General features: G+C 37.4%; 3 protein-coding genes and 1 long non-coding RNA gene across 7 annotated transcripts; 2 read left to right on the top strand and 2 right to left on the bottom strand.

Moving 5' to 3' along the window:
• Positions 1-228: 228 nt before the first annotated feature.
• LOC103968440 (uncharacterized) lies at positions 229-4,720 on the top strand. 2 transcript variants are annotated; one of them, XM_009381666.3, is made up of 7 exons: positions 229-344; positions 1,290-1,637; positions 2,603-2,830; positions 2,943-3,297; positions 3,389-3,513; positions 3,652-3,787; positions 4,366-4,720. In XM_009381666.3, exons 2-7 carry the CDS (start codon positions 1,294-1,296, stop codon positions 4,603-4,605), a joined length of 1,428 nt encoding a protein of 475 aa, XP_009379941.2. In that variant the 5' UTR covers positions 229-344; positions 1,290-1,293; the 3' UTR covers positions 4,606-4,720. The 2 variants fall into 2 exon arrangements, with proteins under 2 accessions (XP_009379941.2, XP_018674464.2); XM_018818919.2 differs by having other exon boundaries at positions 262-331.
• A 942-nt stretch (positions 4,721-5,662) lies between these two features.
• LOC135651664 (lysine histidine transporter 1-like) lies at positions 5,663-8,620 on the top strand. The gene is made up of 7 exons (XM_065171933.1): positions 5,663-5,838; positions 6,096-6,479; positions 6,717-7,107; positions 7,652-7,757; positions 7,846-7,937; positions 8,189-8,257; positions 8,332-8,620. Exons 1-7 carry the CDS (start codon positions 5,663-5,665, stop codon positions 8,428-8,430), a joined length of 1,317 nt encoding a protein of 438 aa, XP_065028005.1. The 3' UTR covers positions 8,431-8,620.
• On the bottom strand, positions 5,754-12,458 carry LOC135651665 (uncharacterized). 2 transcript variants are annotated; one of them, XR_010501896.1, is made up of 5 exons: positions 9,872-12,458; positions 6,949-7,134; positions 6,700-6,867; positions 5,962-6,483; positions 5,754-5,883 (listed from the first exon to the last, which is right to left on the bottom strand). It is a non-coding gene; the product is annotated as an uncharacterized LOC135651665 (long non-coding RNA). The 2 variants fall into 2 exon arrangements; XR_010501895.1 differs by lacking the exon at positions 5,754-5,883 and having other exon boundaries at positions 5,891-6,483.
• A 1,072-nt stretch (positions 12,459-13,530) lies between these two features.
• Positions 13,531-22,889, bottom strand: LOC103968439 (transcription factor GTE9). Of its 2 annotated transcripts, XM_009381665.3 has the most exons (11): positions 22,734-22,889; positions 20,849-22,085; positions 20,708-20,753; positions 20,460-20,612; positions 15,582-15,646; positions 15,313-15,382; positions 15,129-15,209; positions 14,917-15,032; positions 14,742-14,808; positions 14,523-14,653; positions 13,531-14,432 (listed from the first exon to the last, which is right to left on the bottom strand). In XM_009381665.3, exons 2-11 carry the CDS (start codon positions 22,070-22,072, stop codon positions 14,169-14,171), a joined length of 2,217 nt encoding a protein of 738 aa, XP_009379940.2. In that variant the 5' UTR covers positions 22,073-22,085; positions 22,734-22,889; the 3' UTR covers positions 13,531-14,168. The 2 variants fall into 2 exon arrangements, with proteins under 2 accessions (XP_009379940.2, XP_009379937.2); XM_009381662.3 differs by having other exon boundaries at positions 20,849-22,889.
• Between the last annotated feature and the right edge of the window lie 1,145 nt (positions 22,890-24,034).

The raw sequence follows: 24,034 nt of genomic DNA, 5'->3' as shown, positions 1-24,034 counted from the left end.
AAAAGAGTAAAAATAAAATTAAAAATATTATAAATAAAAAAATATTATTTTATTATTTTAAAGAATTTATAAATAGTAAGAAATTGTGAATAGTAAGAATGGCTCAAAATAGTAAACTTCAAAAAAAAAAAAAAAACACGCCTCATTACTTGCTTCTTATAACGGGTTACCGGGGCGTGGAAAGAGCTAAACCCGCATCCGCTGTTCATGCTATAAATGCAAAGGGAAGTAGAGCTGATCCACATCTCACTCGGCTCCTCTCCTCGTCCCAAGGCAGAAGTAACCGGGGCGAAGGATACGAGAACGAGACCCCAACCCTGAAACAAGCAGGGTACGGAGAAGAGGTACTGTACTCTTTAATCTCGCGTTCTTTTCATTTGCAGTTTCTTTCGGTCTGGTTTCGACCTAAGATGGTGTCCCGTTTTGCGCTGGAGGCGTGCAGTCTGGATCGCTATAAGATCCACGGCTTGATCACAAGAGCGGAGTTGAATTATGGATTTGAATGAGATGTTTTAGGAACTAACGAACACTTCTAGGGTTTTCTGTTCTTAGGTGCTCTGATTTGACATTGCTGCCTATTTTTGGACGTTTTGGTTATCTTCTGGACGATCTATTGTTTCATGTGGAGCCTTCCGAAGTTTGAATCAGTATACGTGTAGATCGATGCTTGCTTAAAATTTACAATTATATAGTAGTCCTCATTCTTTGTGGGTAGAATTGTTCGCATTGTCTTAATCATTCAATGTTATTATAAGTCAGTTTATGCAGCATTTTGACTTGAATAGTCAGTTTCTCTAATGTGATGAAACATGTTTGTACAGATGCCTATATCAAATTTCAAGCCTTTCTTTACTGCGTATGTTGTGGATTTATAGTAAAGATCATTTGTAATGCAAGAAAGTGATTGCTAAAAATGTTTGGTTGGTGACGTTATTATGTTTTATTTGAAATAATTTTTGAAAATTCATAAAGTTTACAGCTCAGTAAACCAGTCCTTTTATTACATCATATGCTTTCCTCCACCTTTCCAGCTGATCGAGTCAGTGATAGTTTTTCTCACTGAAGTTTCTAAATCGCAATGTTGAGTAGATGTCCTGGTTTACCCAAATCTTGGATTGTATTATTATCTGTTTTCATTGTTTAGATGTGTAGCATGTGTTCCTTATCTTTTGATTGTTGATGTACTAGAGCATAAAGAAAGTTCATATTGTTCCTTTAAACCAATGTGCATATGTTTTGGATCAATTTATTATTCTGTCTTAGCAAATTGTTTATGGGTTCACGTACAGGAAAATGGCAGGAGGGTTCAGAGTGCTCCATCTTGTTAGGCCATTCCTAGCATTCTTGCCTGAAGTTCAGAGTGCTGATCGTAAAATTCCCTTTAGGGAAAAAGTTATCTACACTGTCATCTCCCTCTTTATCTTTCTAGTTTGCAGTCAGCTTCCTCTTTATGGTATTCACTCAACTACTGGAGCGGATCCCTTTTATTGGATGCGTGTGATCCTTGCATCAAATCGGGGAACTGTCATGGAACTTGGTATTACTCCAATTGTGACTTCTGGACTAGTGATGCAGCTCTTGGTTGGGTCAAAGATCATTGAAGTTGACAACAGTGTACGGGAGGATCGTGCTCTTTTGTAAGTGGTTCCTATCTGATTATTTAATGCCATAAGCCTTTGAAATGGCTTGAAACAGTATACATAGATCAGTGATAAGGTTTTGAGTAAGTTATTGCATGCCTTTCAAAGACATGAGGCCTACCATTAACGTATTCTACGATGAACATGCAGATAAGTTTTGGTTATATTTTACTGTATGATAACATTATATAATTGGACATTATTTGGAAGCAACTATGGCAAGTAATTTTGTTTACATCATTCTTTTGACAGGATATGTGGTTATGCACTACAGATTTATAGTTGAGAAACAACTGAAAGAAGTTAAAACTACGCCTGGATTTAATAACATTTGAAGCAATAATTGTTGTACCCTCGAAACGGTACAAAATGGACAGCACGTACCAGTTCGGGCATGGACTGGTACGCAGACCACCTCCGTTTTGGATGCGCACTCCAACTCAGAGTAGAAAAAACTTAAAATAGCTGTGAGGCCCATCCAACTCAGCAGTAAAAAAAGGAAAAAAAAAAAAAAGAAACTAGCGAGCCCTCTTGCGTTCAACACTGCATTGCGACGCCATTGTTGCCTCGTTCCTTCTTCTTAGGTTGAGGATCGTAATGTTGTACTGGCACAAATTTTAGATCATTCCGTCATTCACATCTACGTTTCCATTTGCAAGTGGAATTATTGGTCATTTGGAGATTGAACGCATTAGAAATTTTGTTTCCTCTATCTTATTGTACGTGAATATACTTCCTGATACCTAAAAGGAACTTGTTTTTTTTTTTTCTCCAATAGTCATAATTGTATATTGTTCTTCTTCTGTGTTTGTAATTTTAATCAGCGATGTCTGTGATTAACAAACTGTATACAGCAATACCCTTATCTTTTCCTCTTTTTTAGAGTCAGGTATATTTATTTTTTCACTACACAATAACATGAAGTGGTTGATTGATCTCTCTAATTGTTGTTCTGTTTCCAGAAATGGCGCTCAAAAGTTGCTTGGCATTCTAATTGCTATTGGAGAGGCTGTTGCATATGTTCTATCTGGAATGTATGGAAGTGTCAGCCAACTGGGAACTGGGAATGCTATTCTGATAATACTTCAGCTTTTTTTTGCTGGTATCATTGTCATTTGTTTGGATGAACTTCTCCAGAAAGGATATGGTTTGGGATCTGGTATATCATTGTTCATTGCTACCAATATCTGGTAAGTCTAATCACTTTTATCTTTCATTTTTACCATCATATAGGTCATTGACTTTGATTTTTCATAACATCTGTTAGTGCGTTGTACATGATATTTTTGCTCAATCATGCAGTGAAAATATCATCTGGAAGGCATTTAGCCCGACGACCATAAACAGTGGACGTGGTGCTGAATTCGAAGGTGCCGTTATTGCTCTGTTCCATTTACTGATTCCACGCACAGATAAAGTTCATGCTCTTCGTGAGGCCTTCTACCGTCAGAACCTTCCAAATGTGACCAACTTGCTTGCGACGGTCTTGGTCTTCCTCATAGTAATCTATTTCCAAGGTTTTCGTGTTGTGTTGCCTGTGAGGTCGAAGAATGCCCGTGGACAGCAAGGTTCCTACCCTATTAAATTGTTTTACACCTCCAATATGCCCATCATTTTGCAGTCGGCACTTGTCTCTAATCTGTACTTCATCTCCCAGGTACTGCGACTCCTAACCCTCAAAAGTTGTCTAATCATACTGGCATTATACTTTTTGGATTCTACCTAATTGTTCTTCCTGGTTGATGCAGTTGTTGTACAGGAGGTACAGTGGAAATTTTCTGGTAAATCTGTTAGGTAAGTGGAAGGAATCCGAGTATTCTGGCCAATCCATCCCTGTGGGTGGTATTGCTTACTATATAACGGCACCATCGAGGTGATTAATCTCTCTCTCATGATTATTTCGAGTGTACGCTTTGATGTATGTGGCTGTGGAGCAAAATTTTCCTATCATTGTTTTGCCGTTTTATCTTTTGTTGCTTATTATCTTTATGTTTGAAATTACATTGTGCAGCTTGGTGGATATGGCAGCGAATCCATTTCATGCACTCTTCTATATTGTTTTTATGCTCTCAGCTTGTGCTCTTTTCTCAAAGACTTGGATAGAAGTCTCTGGATCGTCAGCAAGAGATGTGGCCAAGCAGCTTAAGGTATGATCCTAACTTCAAGATATCCCAACTGATTATACTTTTACTAGCAGCATTGTAACGAAAACTAGGTTGATGAAGATCAAGATGCTTAGTACAATAGTATTGGCAGCAGCATCTTGAGAGATATGATCTAGGAGTTAGATTAGATTATTTTGTATAACATTCGGAGTAAAGAAATGATCGTAGAGGATTTCATTATCAAATGCGTAGATGCTAGTCTTATTATAAGATTAACGTATGGTTGTGGGAAGGTGTTACTTGCTCCATAGCTCGTTTGGAAAGAAGGGTTATATTGTGTGGGTAACATAAAAATTGGAGGTACAGAGAGGTGATGAATTAAATGCTGACTATTTTTGTTCATCCAAATTTTATATGAAAACTTTGTGTGTTAAGTTTATTTGGAAAAATCTCTTTAAATTTTTATGACAGATTAACAATTTAGTAAAGGATGCACTCTTCTTCAAGTGATTTGTTGCATTGTAGCCAACATAGGCACTTGTTAAATCCTTCTTTTCTTCTCGATTTCCGTATATAAGCAAACTATATAGCTTATGTTCTTGCCATTTGGTATATTGAAGGAGCAACAAATGGTGATGCCCGGGCATCGAGAGTCAAATTTGCAGAAGGAATTGAACAGATACATCCCGACCGCTGCAGCTTTCGGTGGAATGTGCATCGGCGCGTTGACAGTTATAGCAGATTTCATGGGTGCAATCGGTTCTGGAACTGGAATTCTTCTTGCCGTAACAATCATATATCAGTACTTTGAGACATTTGAGAAGGAAAGAGCCAGCGAGCTCGGGTTCTTTGGTCTTTGATTCTTAGGATCTGTGTTTGACAATTAGTTGGCACAGGAAAATATTCTGATACGGTGCATCATCTGATTACTAATGTGCTATCATTAGAACTTACTTCAATTCATAATTACTGACATGCTGATGACTCTTTGTTTGATTTTATAACCCATGTTGTTCTACAGCTATCCCTTCAATCATCATCACAAACAGAAACGAGGAATGTTCTGAGCATAACGAGTCATGGATCCCTGAAAAATCATGAAACAAGAAATTGGAGGAATAATGGAAAATATGTAGTAGCTGTTGGTGTTGTTCTATGCATTCCTGTTAATTCTTTTTCTGATCTATAGCACGTCAGCCATTTGACATATAACAATGATGTCTAGCATATAAAAGTGATCGTCAGTGTCGGTGGTGTGACCGAAGATGCAACATGTATCGTCGGTGTCAGTGGATGATTTGATGTTGATCAGCCCAACTTAGGTTTGGACCTACCTTCATGGAATTCACGAACATGCCTTAGAGCTCTGATAGGGTGTTGTCCTTGAGGTGTCATTCCCGACATAGGTTTGAACCTCACGCCCCTTTTTCCCTAATCAATTCCAAGAAATAGCATCATTGCGTCGGACGGTCCCACATCAAGATCCTACGACGTCTCGTTCTCTCGGTTTGGAAGCTGCAGCGATGCGACACGCGCCCGGCAGCTCCTCCCGCGGTCGGTCAACGAGTCGGACCGCCAACAAAATCTGTCCTTCAATTGTGTGGTCCCAGAATCCAACCATAAATGTCAAACTGGCTACGAGATAGATTCGGAGAATCTCCCGCGCTCGACGAGAGATTCTGGATCCCCTGGGCGGGTATAAGAATCCGTCAAAACTCCTTTGCCTCGTTTGGTCTTCGACAGCAGCCACATGTTTTGGGGAAACATAGCTATTCTATCTCCAATATACGCAACCCCGTCGCAAGGAGGAACGCAAGAGGAACTGGAAAGAGAGAGGAAGGCAAGAGGAGGAGGAGCACAGATCTTAGTTGCGTCCCTCTCTCCATCTCTTTGCAGGTTGTCTGAGCTTCGGGTCCCATGAGCGAGCCGGAACGCAATGACCTGCAGCAGAGCAAGGAGAAGGCCATCGACGACTGGCTTCCCATCACCTCGAACCGGAGCGCCAAGTGGTGGTACTCTGCCTTCCACAATGTCACGGCCATGGTCGGCGCCGGCGTCCTCAGCTTGCCCTACGCCATGGCAGAACTCGGATGGTATACTTTCCTCATCTCATCTCATCTAAAGCCTTCCTTTAAAGCCTGTAGATGAGATAACATTTATGATTTCATATTCTTAACAGAGAAAGAAAAAACCTGATTATGATTCTGACAATGAACCTGACTTTACGTCTCGATCGACGAGATGCAAGTTCGATCTCATGATCTTATTGTTAAATCATCTTTTGATTTCGAATCCAACTTCAATTCGATCTAGGATGAGTGTCATCAGACTAATGTTGCCGCAAACTCAGGGGGCCTGGCGTGGCGGTGCTCGTCTTGTCGTGGATCATCACCTTGTACACCCTATGGCAGATGGTGGAGATGCACGAGATGGTCCCTGGCAAGCGATTCGACCGCTACCACGAGCTGGGACAGCATGTGTTTGGAGAAAAGCTCGGGCTCTGGATCATCGTCCCGCAGCAGCTGATCGTGGAGGTCGGCACCGACATCGTGTACATGGTCACCGGTGGCAGGTCCATCAAGAAGTTCCACGACACCATCTGCCCCGACTGCAAGAACATCAAGCTTTCTTACTTCATCATGATCTTCGCCTCCGTGCAGTTTGTTCTCTCTCAGCTTCCCGACTTCAACTCCATCTCAGGCGTCTCCTTGGCCGCGGCTGTCATGTCCCTCAGGTACCTACATCATCGTCATTTCAAATATCACGAAAACTCTTATGATCCCTTAAAGGAACATAATCCAAATAAATAATCACGTCACACTATAATAAAAAAAAAACAAATTTAATCAAATAGGTATTCCAAAACTTTATTCCTTATTCAAGGTTTCAAGAAATGCTATAACCGATCTAAATTTCAGAATCATAACACCAATTGTGAGTATGATTTGACAAACCTCTGCGATATGATCAGCTACTCTACCATTGCCTGGGTTGCATCCGTGGAGAAAGGCCAACCAGATGTTGATTACAGCTACAAGGCTTCAACCACAACAGGAGTTGTCTTCAACTTCCTCAGTGCGCTGGGAGATGTTGCCTTTGCATATGCAGGGCACAATGTGGTGCTGGAAATCCAAGCAACCATACCTTCCACTCCTGAGAAGCCTTCGAAGAAACCAATGTGGAGGGGTGTGGTTGTTGCTTACCTTGTTGTTGCTATTTGCTACTTCCCTGTTGCTCTAATTGGATACTGGGCCTTTGGCAATGTTGTTGATGACAACATTCTCATCACCCTTGAGAAGCCAAGGTGGTTGATTGCAACGGCCAATATATTCGTCGTGATCCATGTCATCGGAAGTTATCAGGTACTGATAGTGCTCATCATTGATAACCTGAAAAATGAAGCCATTGAACTTTGGTAAAAATACATTTCTAAAGCAAGATTCTAATTTCTCCCCTCGCTCTTTTCATTTTGAATGCTCTAATTTTGCATTAGTTAATGTAATATGAAGGTAAAAAAAAATCATTTAATACATACTATAGCATCTCCATCGTAAAAAATTGACCGATCATGCAAAAAATATTTCATATCAGTCATGAGCATAAATATTTAGGTACAGTGTGAAACATTAGAATCTTATGCAATTCTAAATCACAGACAGCTCCTTTCTATTTATTATGGTATCAAGAAGAATACAAATTTCATCATCAAAATACAAATGTATACAGAAACCAACATACTCAGTTTCATGGCACCAGAACATAGATCTGAATCCACATGACATTTGGATGTTTGTTTCAACTATAAAACAACAAGAACAAGACACTGCAAATGTGAACAATGTTGAGTACCACAGTATCTCATTGTTCATTCTGATTCATTTCTTTGTTATGTGGCTATTCATGCAGATCTATGCCATGCCTGTGTTTGACATGATAGAAACAGTGCTTGTCAAGAAATTCCACCTTCCGCCAGGTCTTACTCTTCGCTTAGTTGCAAGAAGTGCTTATGTTGGTAAAGTCATTCTCCCTCAGTCATATTTTTCTATAGAAACAAAACTACAGACATTGTTCAATCTGTTCTCAATATAATTCCTCTGCAGCATTTACAATGTTCGTGGGCATAGCTGTCCCTTTCTTTGGGGGTTTGCTTGGGTTTCTCGGAGGCTTTGCATTTGCACCAACAACTTATTTTGTAAGCCATATTCTCTGTTCTTTCTCTTAATTCATCAAACTACATGTCTTTTGTCTATATCTTGATCTTCTACTCGTTCAAAGATGTGAAAGAAAAAGGGTCCAGTGACAAGTCTCCTACTAATGTGGAGTCTGAAACGGGAACCAACATAAAAGAAAAGCCAAACCACTCAAGTTTTAATGTTTTTGTGATTGCGTTAAGTAATTATTTTGTCTTCTTCCTATTTAACATATGGTGAATATATTTCACAGCTCCCCTGCATCATGTGGCTAGCTATCTACAAGCCAAAGAAGTTCAGCTTGTCTTGGATCACAAACTGGGTAAGTCAGCTCTTCTCAAGATCTAACTTCTCAGATTAGTCAGCAGCTAATTTTGTCGTCTTGATGATCTTTAGATCTGCATTATACTGGGGGTTCTACTGATGATCTTATCACCTATTGGAGGAATGAGGACGATCATATTAAGTGCAAAGGACTACGCATTTTTCTCATGACCTTGCCAATCAACTATGTAGATGGCAACAAGATTAGCCTGACATGCTTGATTCATTGTATTACCAAAATGGTGCTCATTAGATATGAACAAAATGTCATCAACTACAGACACTGTAGTTAGGCTGTCTTTGAAAACACATTTGCATTCTTAATATGCAGTTGGAGAAAAGGGGTTGAGTGAATGTGCAATTGCAGAATGCCCTGAATGTTTGAATAAACAATAGATGAAAACTACATTTTAAATATGCATTCACGTAAGTATTGTTTGGTAAACTTATATTTCAAAAGTCTATTTTGTGATAAATTTACCTATCTAATATTTTTAATATTTATTATAAAGCGAATATAGTTTTTATTTAAATTAATAAGTAAATAAATATATAAATATATGTAATCTTATAAAAAAATTCATATGACCCAAATATATAATAAATAAATAATATAATCATATAAATAAATAAAACATAATATTTGAAAATAAATAAATTTGGTTTTTCACTAAATTATTATGATAAATTGATAATTATGTAATTTTAAATAAAGTCATACGGTACTTTCAGAGTTTAAAAAATTATATTAACATTCCACAAATACTGAAATACTATTGTTACTATGAGATAACATCAACATTTGAGCACTTGCAATACAACATCAAGACTAAATGTGATATGAAAAAAAATTACTAAATACAAATACACATTTCAAATGTGTCCCCAAACGCACCCCTAGACCTAGTTGCTTCGTTCCGCTATATGGTTTCTATTAATGACATTCATCCATGTTGCTTTGTTCATATTATTATAATGTACAAGGTCTGTCAGACCGAAGCGTACCACCCGTACCGGGCGGTACGTACCAGTCCGACAGATTACCGGTACGTGAATCGCCCGGTATCGTTACAGTGCTACAGTGCTATACTGTAGCACTGTGTACGGGCGATACGTACGGGTCCGACAGGTTACTGGTACGCGGACCATCCGGTACCGCTATAGTGCTACAGCACTATACTGTAGCAGTGCTACAGTATAAAAATTTAAAATTATTTGGTACACCCTGATGTACTGCCCGGTACACTGGTACCGTACCATACCGAGCCCGGGTCGAAACGCTAGTACAGTATGATACGGCGAGCCTTATTAATGTAACTATTTTTTGTGGCAGACAAGTGCTTTGATGGAATGCATAATTTCTATTGTTTACTGCATGCTCTCGAGTACCAGATTGTTGAAATGGAGTGACTAGCTCAGGAAATCCAAAACAACTCACCAAGGGAAGTAGAGGTTACTCATCAACAGTTGGAAACAAAATAATAATAATAATAATCTGAAAAGTGCAATTACTTCTCTAGAAGAAAGTTCAACCAACTGATTGTATTCATTTCTAAGAAACGTCATTGTTTAGTAGAACTATCAGTCAACAACATTGATTAAAAACATTTACCTTTCATGTGCTGGCGTCAATGAGTGATAACACACTCCATAAGCAACCCTTTGCTTGCCCATGAGAGACTATCTTGCAAATTAGAAATCTTTCTCAAAACATCTGTAAGTAGCACTTCAGAATTAGTCAAATTAACAGCTTACCTGCTCAAATGAATTAAAATTGAATCTAACAAGGAGCTGTAGATGCATAGATTACTATATATAGAACAAAAAATAATTGGCCAAAAACAACAAAAATTCATAAAGAAAACAGAACATATTTCTCTTCATAAAATTATATGCAAAACAAATGGTGAGCATTAGAACTGCAAAGCTCTTTGAAAACTCAACATGCTTGATAGGCTGAAAGGTATGATGCTCCATTTACAAGCCAAAAGGATAGTAGATTGTTTTATTGTCAGTATTGTAATTTCCTGTGTGATGAGGAATATATATGAAATATTTAACAATCCACTAGTGGAAGTTATATGTCTATATATATAGTTATATATGAAACTTTCAGTGATACACCAGTGAAATTTAAAAAGGCCTAGCAGTTTCTAATAGTGCAAGTCCATTTTAAGTTGCTATATTACCTTCATCATTGAGCCCCCTACAAGGTTTGAAATGTTCAAAGATATTGTAATGTTTCAAGCTTTATGTATGAAAAGTTTGAGGATGTTATCCATTGCAATGAGAAATAAAAAGAATGTAAGCCATTACACAAGGCTCCCATTAATACAAAATACAACAAAGCAGATGTTCCATGACCCTAGCTCTGACTACCAAAGTTGCAAATGGACATCTTACGGTGGCACCAAAATTCACCCTTGATTTTCACATAAGAGATCCTACTATTCACCTCCGGAACAGTGCAAAAATTGTTACTTTAACATGAAAGCATCATCCAATATTCTTAGCCAGAGAATTGACAGATTTTACGAAAATAAACCAGCTAAATTGTACATAAATTTTGGGACACAAACACATACGAACAAGAGTAAATAAAACTTCAAGAGGACCTTAACGGCTTATGTAGAGGAAAATGTTATTCGCCTGAGTTGGCAAACACATTAGCTTTTAAATAATTCAACTTTCACTTTTTAAAAAATAATCCTATGCTGAACAAATCTAAGGGAATAAAAAGAATCAAAAGTAGAGCCAATCTTATAGTTAGCAGTCTTTGAGAATAAAGGTAAACTAAAGAACCAGGAAAAAAAAAATGACAGAAGAGCATATACTGAAAGAGGAGCATCCAGAGATAACATTTATCTTGTTTCTTCCAATCTTATACTTAACAGTCTTTGAGAATAAAGGTAAACTAAAGAACCAGAAAGAAAAAAAAACAAATGATAGAAGAGCAAACACTGAAAGAGGAGCATCCAGAGATAACATTTATCATGTTTCTTCTTCTTTTCTATTCTTCACTGCAGTTGGAACCCCTTTCGGAGTAAATTCTACAACAGCCATCTGCTCTGTCTATTTTACTACTTGTCCAACTATATATAAAAACCTGGGCCAGATAGAAGGTCAAAAGCTTTACATGTAGAGCAACTTCTTCTGGTTACCTTACTTCCCTGAAAATTCAATCAAATGCTATACCATGTTACACCAGCCATAAGAAACTAAAGGAAAAAGAAAAAAAAACAATTATTGGTTTATGCTTAGGAGAAAAACGTATCTGTTGCTGGCAAAGCCAAGAATATTTGTGGATAGAATGGGCATAATTATACAACTTAGCTAAAACATGAGTAAAAACTGAGAAGCTTTAAACAAACATCTTCAGGTTATTGGAAAGAACGATGTACAGCATGTTGCAACAACTATTTCCTGTAAACTAGGTTAGTCAACATCTTGACCAATCCACATCTCTTTTGTTCTATTTCGGGCAGCAAATATTCTGTTGTTATCCGATGATATATTTCGGTAGAAAATATGATTGAAGACAACCATCGAACACTTAAAGCTCTGCCCTTGAGTCTTGCTTCTTTGATCTCAGATATTAACTTTGATACTGTTACTAGCATCTGAAGTGCATCTTAAGCTGCAAAGTTTATCAACACCAAAGAGATCCATTTTTTGTTGTTATTCAAAACTAATAATTTCAACTTCCGAATATGTATACATATCATGCTGGTCGAACCGCATCAAACATCAATGGAAACATGTCATAGAGCTTGCAGCTATCGTCACCGAGAAAGATGCCGATTTGGGAACCGACAAGCCAAAACGATCCCTGAAGTAGCCTTTTGTAGTTTAATTTTATCATGACTTCGATAAATGCTTATATAACAAAATCGACTCATAGGCCCAAAGGTGTCTCCGACAACGAGGCAGCAAAACGAGAATAAACGAAGAAGTCAGGATCGAACAAACCATAAAAAATGGACTTCTCCAGTTCAAATCGCCAAATGGAAAACCAATCCGTGCCCAGAGCCCTAATTAGGTCAAATAAGAGAGCCAAATGATACCATCCGTAGCTGGATGGAAGCGAGGGCGAACCCTCGGTGGAAGAGAGGCTATAGGAGCGGCGGACATCTCCTGAATCAAACATTCATATGATGCAGCGATTGGAGGTCCGAAAAGGAGGAGGGAATCGAATCAAAATGGACTTGCTCGGTTTCCTTCTCGACGATAATTTATTGGCGGCAGCTTAGGAAGAGGGAAGAAAAGAAAGTATGCATTCAAATCTTTTTAATATATTATGTTAGGAATTATTTGATATATTATATTTATAATAATTTAGTAGTAACCTCACTTAAATAGCAATAAAAATAATAATTCATTATGAAATCTTGGCCACCATAATAAAAATATTATAAAACATTATAAATAATTTAAATGGATTCCTAACCTCAACCAAATCAACTATAAACCTAAAAACTATTATATTATAATACTATATTAAAAAAAATAATATTATATCATTATAATATTATTCAATAACATTTACAATGCTTTCAATACCTCAATAAAAATACAATAAGCATTATTGAAAGACACTATAAATGAACTAAATAAAGAATTATAGAGAAAATTATAGATGAGCTAAATGACAGTTGTAGATTAGTAAAACAAAAAAAATATTTTTTTTAGAGGTGAATATTTTCAAATCAGGGACAAAAAAGTAAAATAGAGATACCACTTAACACATGCCAAAAATGCAAGCATTCTATAGAAAAATCACCTTTGTGTTAATTTTACTTAATTGATTATTATTATTATTTACTTATTGTTGAAAATTATTTATTCCCAGATGCATCAATTTGCTTATTTTCAGATGCGTATATAAAAATGTTAATACCTCAAGCCAGAAGGTTGCAAATGCGTAATGGTATTAACGAGCAACTAGTAATTTAGACTCACAAGTTGATTGGTTACAGATTCATTCATAAATATACTGACAAATTAATCTACAAACACTAAACCCATTAAGAAAAGAGAGGCAATATAGGACAAATATTAAGAAAAGATAGGCAAGAGAGGCAGTAACTCTGATAAACAAAAGTAATCAGAAAGTAAATATAGGACAGTCCATTGATAAACAAACCAGAAAGACAAATGTAGCACATTCATATTACTCCTGAAGGCTAGTGCAATAAACATAGTTCATGATGAGAACACCAACAAATTATCACTCATAAATTAAAGAGAACACTAGCAGCAAAAGAAATCCAGTACAAAAGGTTTCATGTCTCTCATTTCACTTCATTGATTTTTTAGAGTGCAGAGGATTCCAATCTCACTCAATGTCCAGCAACATACAAAGCCCAAAGCCCCAGTACATCTCTTAGGCAAACTTTTTAACATAAATAGTGTCATGTTCGAGAGTAAACCATCTCAAGGAGAAAAATCAAGGAATTTGTTTCTATGTATTTGCTTCTTTTCAGTTCAGAGAACATAAAGAAACCTAATTATGAAAAAGAAGCTATGAGATAAGAAACCTCATGCACAATTTCGATAAAGCAATCTCCCAGCATGAAAGCCAAATGCTTGGTTTCCAAGGAACAAATAAGCCAATCCTCTCTGAACCATAGATAAATTTTCAGCTTTCCCCAACTCTTACGTACTGTGAAACAGAAAACCGGACTTCCAAATCTGAATGCTGGCTTAATAGCAAATGAACCACCTTTAATCTCTCCATTCACTGAACGGTAGCAGCAGTCAATTTAATGCCCCAGGAAGAAGCACACTCCACAACCAAGACACTTAACAGCCCAACTAATCACTTGAGCTGCATTATCTTTTCCAAATGTCAGAATGTATAGTTCTGACCAGATCCAAGAGCAAAATCTAAGCAATATAGTATTATACAGTCAATCAATCTCTCCTTCCTCGACATCAATTTCAGGAGCACCTTTAGGTTCACCCTCTTCCTCTTCTTCATCATCGACTTTAATGAATAGCCCAAGTTGCTCTAAAGGGTTACCACCAAGTTTGAAGCCCCCTATGCCATTCAGATAATAATCTGAGCACTTCTCATCAAGGGACATCGGTATTTCTTCAGCTGGAGCTGTTCTAAGCATTTCCAGATCTTTAAGAATCCGACAGTCCTCATTGATGTCCACAGTTTTCTCCATCTACGGTGATGTCAGAAATATCTACAGTTAAAGAATATACAACGGCACAGAACAACGAAAGAAGATCAGCAAACAGAAACTGATACTTGCCTTGAGCAAAGCCTGACGTGCTGCTTCTCTCTCGAGCTCTCTTTTGCGCTTAGCTTCAGCTGCAGCTTCTGCTTCAGCTTGTCTGCGAGCATCCTCAGCAGCTTTAGCTTCTGCTTGCAGCCGTGCTCTCTCTGTACCAGGATAGAACAAAAGGTTCTTACACAAATTGAACTTCAAGAGTAAGTGGTGCAGGGAGATGAGGGTGAGAAGCATCGCTACCTTCCCTTTGCTGTCGTTCAATTTCCTCTCTCTCACGCCGTAGTTTTTCAGGGTCCCCCTTGTCACCCTGACCTCAGCGACATATATAATCAATCAAGACTATGCATGCACAAGATACATGCAAAGCAGCATTACACTAAATTCTCAGCTGACCAGTCGTCACTGTTTAACCAACCTGGTGAAGAGTTTTCTCCCGAGCTTTGAGAATTGTATCAGCAAAACGGCTCCTAAGCAAAGCTGCTCTATATAGCTTTTGTGGGGAGACTTGTCTCTCAGATGGAGCATGCTCCCCTAAAATTTCCAGTGGAAAAGATAAGCCGATCCATGCAATTAAATGCTTAGAATCCCTGTGGTCTCATAGATATCTTCTTAGAAATTCATGCTTACCCTCTTGGCACTCATCAGCCTCGACCAATAAAGATCTAGGATGAGCATCTTTCTCTGACTGACTCAACCCACTCCAAGTTCCTGCAAATTGCCAATAATACAAGATAATTTAATGCTGAACTAAAAACAAAATAAATGATTTCCCATTATTTTAAATCAATGGTTTATGACATCAAAAACTTACTATTAAAGTCAAGTGGGTTCATTACGTCACTTTTCTCTTGATCAGAACTTGCCTTAGTTCCTGAATTTTCCTGATGCAAAGTACAGCAACAGAAATTTTAACTAAGTTCATGAATATCTAATTCTTAAGAAGCCAAAAATAAAGGATGAGCAAGCATGTCATAGAAAACATCAAATAAAAATTAAGGGCATATTTAGCACTAAAAGAAACCAGTTTGATTGTCCAGGAAGCATATACCTCACTATCTGGTGTCACATTGTGAGACATACCTTAGCAGCATCTTTTGGAACAGAAACTTGCTCCTCTGGTTCACTCCCGGTGGAACTGTCAGAGTCTAAATATAAAAATGAACAAAATTTAGAATCCAGAAAAGGTCACACTCAAGTAAACTTGTGTGATGCTAAGAGACTTCCAAGAAAAGGTCATTTAAAAAAAAATAATATGTGAAACAAAACTTTCCAAAAACATGTTTGATTTTATATCAAGAAGTTAGCCAACAAGCCAATTTCTACAAGAAATTAAAAATAATAAAGGACTTGCAACTAATATTAATTATTCTAAAAAAAACATAAGATATAAGATTCTACTAAAGAAATGTAGTGGACTTTACATGTTGATAATATTGATATTATGCAGCAGTTACCAGTGTAAGAACAAAAGAAAATCAAGTGAAAATCCTCAATAACTTAAGCTACATAAAACAGTCAGCATTAGAACAATAAAGTTCTGATTAAGAAGAACTAAGATTAAATAGAAGCACAATTTTACCAACTTAAATTAGGGGGAAAATAAAGGTGAAGCTGTACCAGGTAAATGAAACTTCCAAAGAAATCTATTCAGTGGCAAGGTGAAACCAAGAAAATATTGCTCATAAAACTGAAGGTGGATAGTAAATATCAAGCCAGCATGAAGCATCATGTGACTGCCAAGTGCCTTTACATTAAGAAAAAAAATATTGTACGATGATCATAAAACTAAGTCTGCTTAACCAAATAGACAATTAGGAAACATCAAATCCAAGAAGTTACTATAGCATAGATAAAGTCGCTGATATACGGCGAATACCAAATATAGGATTGAAAAAAGTAGTTTTGACATGTTCATAACAATCTATAAACTCATGGCAAAGCACACTGACTGAATCCTCATCAAAGATATTATATAAAACAAAAGAAGACACAAAGAATCATTTAGAAATGACAAGGTACTCTCACGATCGTCTTGTTGGCATTACCCTCAATGGAGCTTAATGAGAACATATTCACCACTGAACATTGAAACTTAGACTTTTCTACAAAATATATGCCACTGAATGTTTATACATTGTCATATGTTCCATTGTATTAGAATCTGTCTGAAAAATGTTAAGTACAGTTATGTACAAAGTCATACATAGCACTTATGTACAAATGACCGCTCACATAACAAATAAGATACATTTTAATTATGTGGTCTAAATGCCAACACTTAAATGAGTAAAATTTCAGGGAAGCGACAAAAATAGTTAAAAAAACAAAATTCATAGATTAAGCTAACACATAAAAAAAACCAGAATTTGCCACTGGCACACTGTGCTACTCAAAAGGTTTGATGTAATAAGTGTATATTTTCTGCTGCACCTTAGCTTGGATCACTACTCCCATCCTAAGCAAGCTGTGGATTTTCCCACTGTTATGGTGGATAGCACCCTCCATGGTTTGTGGGTATAAACTCATTTCAATACAGCTTTTAACCCACTTGTATTCAAGAACGACTTGTGATTTGTGGCCTCAGATGTGAAGTTTAATGTCAATTCATGTCTGTCTATTCTCAGCGAGGGAGAGGAAGCAGAGAGAGTAAGAGAGTGACAGAGAATCTAAGCTAGAATCCAAAAATGACACCACAATCATTACATTTGAACACTAGACTTGTATACAATGGGAAAATCTGTGTATGGCCACCGGCCCCACAAGGTACTTGGGTTGGCATGTCAGCATTTTCAAGAAAGGATTAATGTCCAGAAGTTTTTGTATGCGCAGAAGATGGACTTCTTAGAAGGTAAAAACTAAGAAAAGCACACCTATAGAATTTTTTTTATATAAATTGCTGGATGAATAATATTGACTGCAATTAACCAGCAACACGGGCATAATAATAGATACAAGTACCAGAATTAAAATTGAGCACTGAATCATATCTATATAAGCTGGCATAAATGCTAATGAACAACCAGCAATACTGCATCCACCCAAATCATTGGATGAGTGCAAAAGAATAACCTCAGATCAAAATCTAATAGAACACAGTATCCTGATAACATGCTTCATATTCTCAACTCAAAATCCATGCCTTCTCATGAATGATATTAAACATATATCTGACAAAGCAGCAGAATGTTTGTTTTCTAGCCAGATCCAACATGGAAAGTAAACCATCCCAACCACCAATGCTTGGAAGTAACGAGAATCATGAGTTCATCTCAACTCAAAAGGCATTTACTACTCGCCAGAAGTTGAGACGAAATCAACTACTAATATAAAGTATTATAACATACTTCAAGATAATATGAAAGATTACCAAACACTAGTAAAAAGCTACATTAGTAAAAATTTCTTTTTTTGAAGCATTATTATGCACTACAAGATGATACACATATACTTCAGGTTGTTCCTTTACAAGAAGTAATATGTACACATGAACTACATTATCTAACAAACCAAAGGCTGATGAAGTGAAAAGGTAGAATGGGACCATGGGAGATGGATAGTAACGGAGAAAGGGATGACTAGCAAATAGAATTAAAAGCAGAGCACCACCAGAGAAGAAGCACAGGTGTCAAAGTGTGAGACAGGAGTGGTGTACTAAGAGAGGGAGTGGACAGAAAGGGAGAGCAGCCAACATCTAGCAGCATGTCAAACCACCATCATTGTGGTGGAGAACAAGGGTGCCGTACAGCTGCAGGTGCAAGTCTGTGAGAGCAAAGTTGCATAATCGAAAGTAAAAAGATAATGAACCAAAATGAGCATATATTCATCTTGTAATTTTTAACACTATTGTTTAGGTTGATCAAATCGATACTTGAAGCTGAAAGGAAATTATGTCACCTCTCAAAAACCTGATTAATGGAGTCCTATACATCAACCCAGGAATTTTTTCATGGGTGCTTCTATCCAATTTGGCTAATCTAATGGGAGGAGATATGATACATTGGAACCAAAATAAAAGAAGAAAAAGCCTTATTCCAAGTAAAAACATGCTCAAGAACTCAGAAGCTGTTCCAAATACCTCTAGAAAAAGAAGAATCGGTTATAAATTGAAAAGGTCTATTTTAATTGTTAGATGAAAAGTGTTTACTGCAAGGAGATGAAACAAAACTGAATTAGCTTTAATTCAACCATAACCAATCTTAATAAGACACAACGTCTAACCCAATAAAGGTATCATTTTTGCAATTCATGGACCACAGACCTAGAATTCATCCAACAAAAAATACATCTTGACAGAGATTTTTTGCTGTAGAGAACTTACCAAGGCAACTTGTAGGTCAAATGGCAGATGCAAAAATCGCTTAGATGCGACAATAAGCAATATTTACAAGACATGCCAACATCTGAAAACTCTGATTGACATTTTCCCTCTATTTGACCTTGGACGATTTCGCTAGAAAATACCCACATTTTCGGTATTTCCCAAACAATACCCCCATTTTGGTTTTTACCAAACAGTGCCCCTAATTCAAAAAAAAATCCCAAACTACCCCTATAAGCGTTGAAGATAGGCAGAACCCATATATTGGTGGAGAATGACTTTCAGGATGAGAAGATACTTAAAATACTCTCTCTCTCTTATTTTCATTTATTGGTGGAACCCACCCTTTCTTTGCCTGCTTCATCCCTTTCAAACTGCACACAGACACCTTAAAGGCAAGCGTTGAGGATAGGCAGAACCCACATATAGAAACACTGGTGTGGGCATTTTAGTCTTTATATCCATAAATCACTATGCTAACAGCTAAATGATGGAGCCTGGCAAAGGCATCTAAATGGGCTTTTAACACTTAATGTGGTATAAAAGCAGTTCACAATTTTGCAAGGGTATCTAGATAGATGAAAATTTGGAAGAGATCATGACAAAACATTTCAGTAAAGGGAGCATTTCAATAGCATGTGAAATGGCATTCAAGCTAACATATTGGCTTCATGCTGGCTCAAAACATGACGACAAACAGGTCAACACAAGATATGTGTCCATGGCATAGGTTGGGTCCATTAGGCATACCCTTTTTAAACTCGGGAAAATACCATGTTCACATGATACATGACCTTCGACATGTACCACAGCAATATGAATTGACACCATCAGTGACTAGAGCTTAAAAATGTCAAAAGCATAACAAGACAGAAAAATGACTCCACCAACAAGTTAACAAATAATTCAACTGAATTGATCTCCCAAGACACATTCAATGTTTCGTATTTCAAATTAGAACAACACATGGTAAAGCCAAAATGGTAGCAAAATCTAGTACATTTGAATTAACAAAGAAAATTACACAGCAATCCTATGTGGTTTGTTGCACATCAACCAAATGCACATAGTAGTCATCAAGGTTCACCAAATCAGGATGAGTTCCACCAAACTTGTAGCTTTTACTGGAAAAAATAGATTAAACAAAAAACCGAGAAAAAATTATCCAAAATAGAATTATTAAAAACAAAACAAGGTTCCTTGTTTTTTTTATTAATGCTACACCTCAACCCTTCTTCCTTATTCTTCTGCTCAGCCTCCCGCTTCATCTTCCTATTGGCATTTCTACTGCTAGCTACTGGAGTACCAGAACAGGCAACAGAGATCTCAAAAGAAGGAAATAGATGGAATCAATCTATTGATCAAAGGTGACAGATTGGTTTAACATGGAAAATTGCAGGAATAGGTGCAATGATGGAACAAACTAATAGAAACTGAATATCATAATTTGGCATATGAGAGAAATATGCAACTCCATAAAAAAAAGGATCCATGTATTGTTAACATATAGACAAGATTTTACCACATAAACACAAAAAAATCACTCAAAATCTCAATCTTGTAACTAGGATGATATGTAAAAATTACAAGCAAAAAGAAGATATATGGACATGACCCAGCACATGCAAACAAGTACGCACCACCGGTAGAACCTGAATCGCTACTTGAACTGCTTGAACTGCTACACTTAATATTTCTAGCCTTTGCATCCTTTTCTATTGCTAAAGTAGGGTAGCAAGACATGGGAGGATCATCGCCACAGATATCCACATCCTCATCAGCAAAATCATTGCCTGAGAATGAATGAGAAGGCACAAGCTTAATTTTGTATCTGGCCACAAGTACATTTATCCTTCAAAGAAGAATATGCACAAACAAGAATACAAACCTTTACAAGAATACATCGCTGAAGTGTGTACACCATTTTCATTCACCTGCACAAGGTACATTAATGGCTGTATTTACCTAAAACATTTAATGTTCAAACAATAAAGAGAAAACCCCATAAAGCCCAAACAGAACAGAGTACCTCCCCTTTGCACTGCTTCACTTTCACTTGTCTTGTCTCTCTCTCCTGCAAATAGTTATCTAGAAGCTTTTGCAACTCAAAAAGTGTGTCCTCACCAAGAGTCTCAATATCAATTTCTATTTCCTCGCAACTCTGATTCATATTTCCACTGTTCCGTCTCAGAAAATCAATAATGTAATCTGGTAGATCTGCCAAAAGTGACTCCAATCGTCTGGTAAGACTTTGTTTATCCTCATCAGTCATCTTGGGTATTATACTCTCAGGTGCAGGGGTATTGGAGTCATTAAGGGGCATTTTCCTCTTTTTGGATGAGGACACTGACTTGGGAGCTTGAGTTTCTCTCTTAACATGTGCATCTGCTGAAGCTAACTCTTTTTCTATTGGTTTCCACCGAGTTTCAAAGAACTTGCTCAGTGTATCTGCCATGATATGGACATCATTACCCGGTGGGTTGTATGTCATCGCGTTTGTAAAAGTAAGCCTAATATCTGCAACAAAACCCCATGGGCTGGAGTAAGCACCCAAGGTTATTTTTTTCTTGATGGTGCCCAGATCCATTGGTTGCTTAATGACAGTGTAATAATCAGGAATGTTCAACTTCTTAGGATCAACTGGTTTGTTAAAAACCCAACCATACTGGTGCGACATCAACAGCTTGAGGAGTGTCTGACACTGTTTCATCAACACTAAATTTGAATTGTTCGCAGAAACTGGATGTTCAGCTGTTTTTGAAGACTCAAACTTTCCTGATATCCCACGCTTCATCTGGGAGCCACTCCGCACTGTGGGATCACTTTTTTTCTCATTCTCATTAATAGAAGATGATGTTGTAACACCAACATTTAAGACACTCCTCAAGTTCAGTTTCTCCTGAAACACCTGGGTTTGCTCTAGCTCTGATTTTAGTTTCGTTTTCAATTCCTTTCTTTGAAAACCAGACATCTTGGACAAACAAATCACCTGCAGTGGTACATTAAAACCATTGCATCTGCCCACATTTAAGGTTATGCACCTCTTCCTCTTTGGAGAAGTGGAATCTTTAGAATCAGCATGAGTTGAGCTCGCAAAACATTGCGATTCAAGCATCACCTCTAATCCATGTTGGTAGTCGACGACAGAACCGGAACATAATTTCTGCAGCTTCCCCATTGCAAAGGAAAGATCTTGTGAACTTTTCTTCATCTGCTTTTGATTGGTGTACTCTAGAAGAACCGTTGGTGCCATATAATCAATCTGTCTGTTCACATCAATCATGTGAAAAGATTGCACAACATTATCTGTTGCAATGCATCCAAATTATTTGCCGCAAAATAACTTGATTGTCTTTTTTTTATTTCTTTGTAGGTTACAAACGACAAAATTACCAAGAAGGGCGTATTATTATTCTATCAGTGGCCAATTGGGATGAATCTATAATTTAGCAAATTATTTATGGCCGGAAGATCTTTCACTGAAATATGCACAATTACACTAGAAATAGTGAAAATTATCCCGTAAACCTGAGCTTGCTACCAAATACAAACAAATGCCAACTTGACCCAAATCCTCCTTCACTAATCCAACAACAAAGACCAATTCAGAGCTTCTGAAATCACAAGATAAAACCCTAAATGTACTCAAATTTTCAACCAAGCTCTCTTCACCCCACCCCACCCCCCACCCCTAAAAATCGAAAACCTAACCTCCGAATCGCACCATGCAGGAGAAACCCTAAAAGTCAAAACCAACACCGTGATCCAAAAGATTGCTATCCCAGAATTCAAAACGAATCTCCTTTAACCAACCTTACTAAATCGAAGATGCCAAATCCCAGCCAGATTTATCCACAAGAGAGCAGAAAAAATCGGAAGGCGAGAGGGAAAGAAACCATAAACGATTTAAAAACCTGAATCGAAGACCGAAGCCGCTTTCGGTCCCCCAAGAAAAACCCTAGAAACCGACACCACCCTCTATTTCCCTATATCGCTTCTCTTCTTCGCCCTCCCTTTCGCCTTTCTCCTATCCTCTTCGCCAACACGCGCACACGAGACCCCGCGAGTCGATCGACAGCTAATGGCGATCGAGCGTAGCCCTCGTACCTCATTTATAGAGACCCACGGGGCTCGTATCGGCCGTCCGCTTAGTTCAATCCAGCGGCGATGGTGAGGTTCACGGGTGTAAACTAACGATTCGAATGGACGGCCCTGATGCTTTCAGGTCACGGGATCCCTTTCGGATCCGACGTCCAGGGTTTGGTCACGAAAGTAAAAGAGCGCCACGTTTCTTTTGACGTGGGGATCCCCTGTGACGCGCTTCGTGAGGTGTCTGATGCAATGCGTGACGTGGCCACGTGCTTCTGGAAGGAAGCCGGTGGGACACGTGGTGCGAGCTTACCGGTGCGTGGCCGTCAGTGGGTCGGGTCTGAATCGAGACGGCGGCGGCAACCCTCGACCCGACCCGTTTGGCTGAACCGGAATCGTCGCATTCGTAGCTCCGACCCGATAAGGATAAAATGATTCGGATCAAAATTTTGCATATGGTAAGTATAAACTCAATAAAAACTATATCATCGAACTATAGAATATTGAGCGAATTCTCGAAAAAACTGATCAATATGACACACCGTAAAGTTTCTTTCCTTTGCATTGAATCCGTCTGATCATAATGATTTTAAATATACTTTTAATATTTTATATACATTTATAATGAATACGTGAAAGATATCGTCGATTTATCAAAAAAGCTTGATGTAGAAGTCAAATTATTTTCATTTTCTTGTTCCCAAATTAATAAGAAAATCTATTTGAAATCTTACCGAAAATGATAAATTAATTTATATTATATTTTAATTTTTTTATAGTGATATGATGTTTTATGGAGTCATAAAGCATATTGTAATAGGATGAGTTGCTCCATGTCATCGGCTGATTCCAATGTAAGGAACTGAAGTTTTTTTTTATACATTTCATGTGAGGATATACAAGAAAAATAAAGTATTGATAGAAAAATAAATAAAAAGTCACATCAATTGAGAAAAATCTAAATTATGATTTTTTTTGACAAATATTTTAAAAAATCAAGTTTTATTTTTCTCTTGTATAATATTTTTTTTACTTTATTCTTATATGACATCCCCTATTTTATAAAAAAAGATATTATCATGGTCTCTATCATATCTATTGTTGCCTTCACCCTTCCTTAACCGCT

The sequence above is a fragment of the Musa acuminata genome, chromosome BXJ3-10, assembly GCF_036884655.1.
Source record: "Musa acuminata AAA Group cultivar baxijiao chromosome BXJ3-10, Cavendish_Baxijiao_AAA, whole genome shotgun sequence".
NCBI classification, from domain to species: domain Eukaryota; kingdom Viridiplantae; phylum Streptophyta; class Magnoliopsida; order Zingiberales; family Musaceae; genus Musa; species Musa acuminata.
The sequence above is the reverse complement of the archived record's forward strand: the minus strand, read 5'-3'. Positions and strand labels throughout refer to the sequence as shown.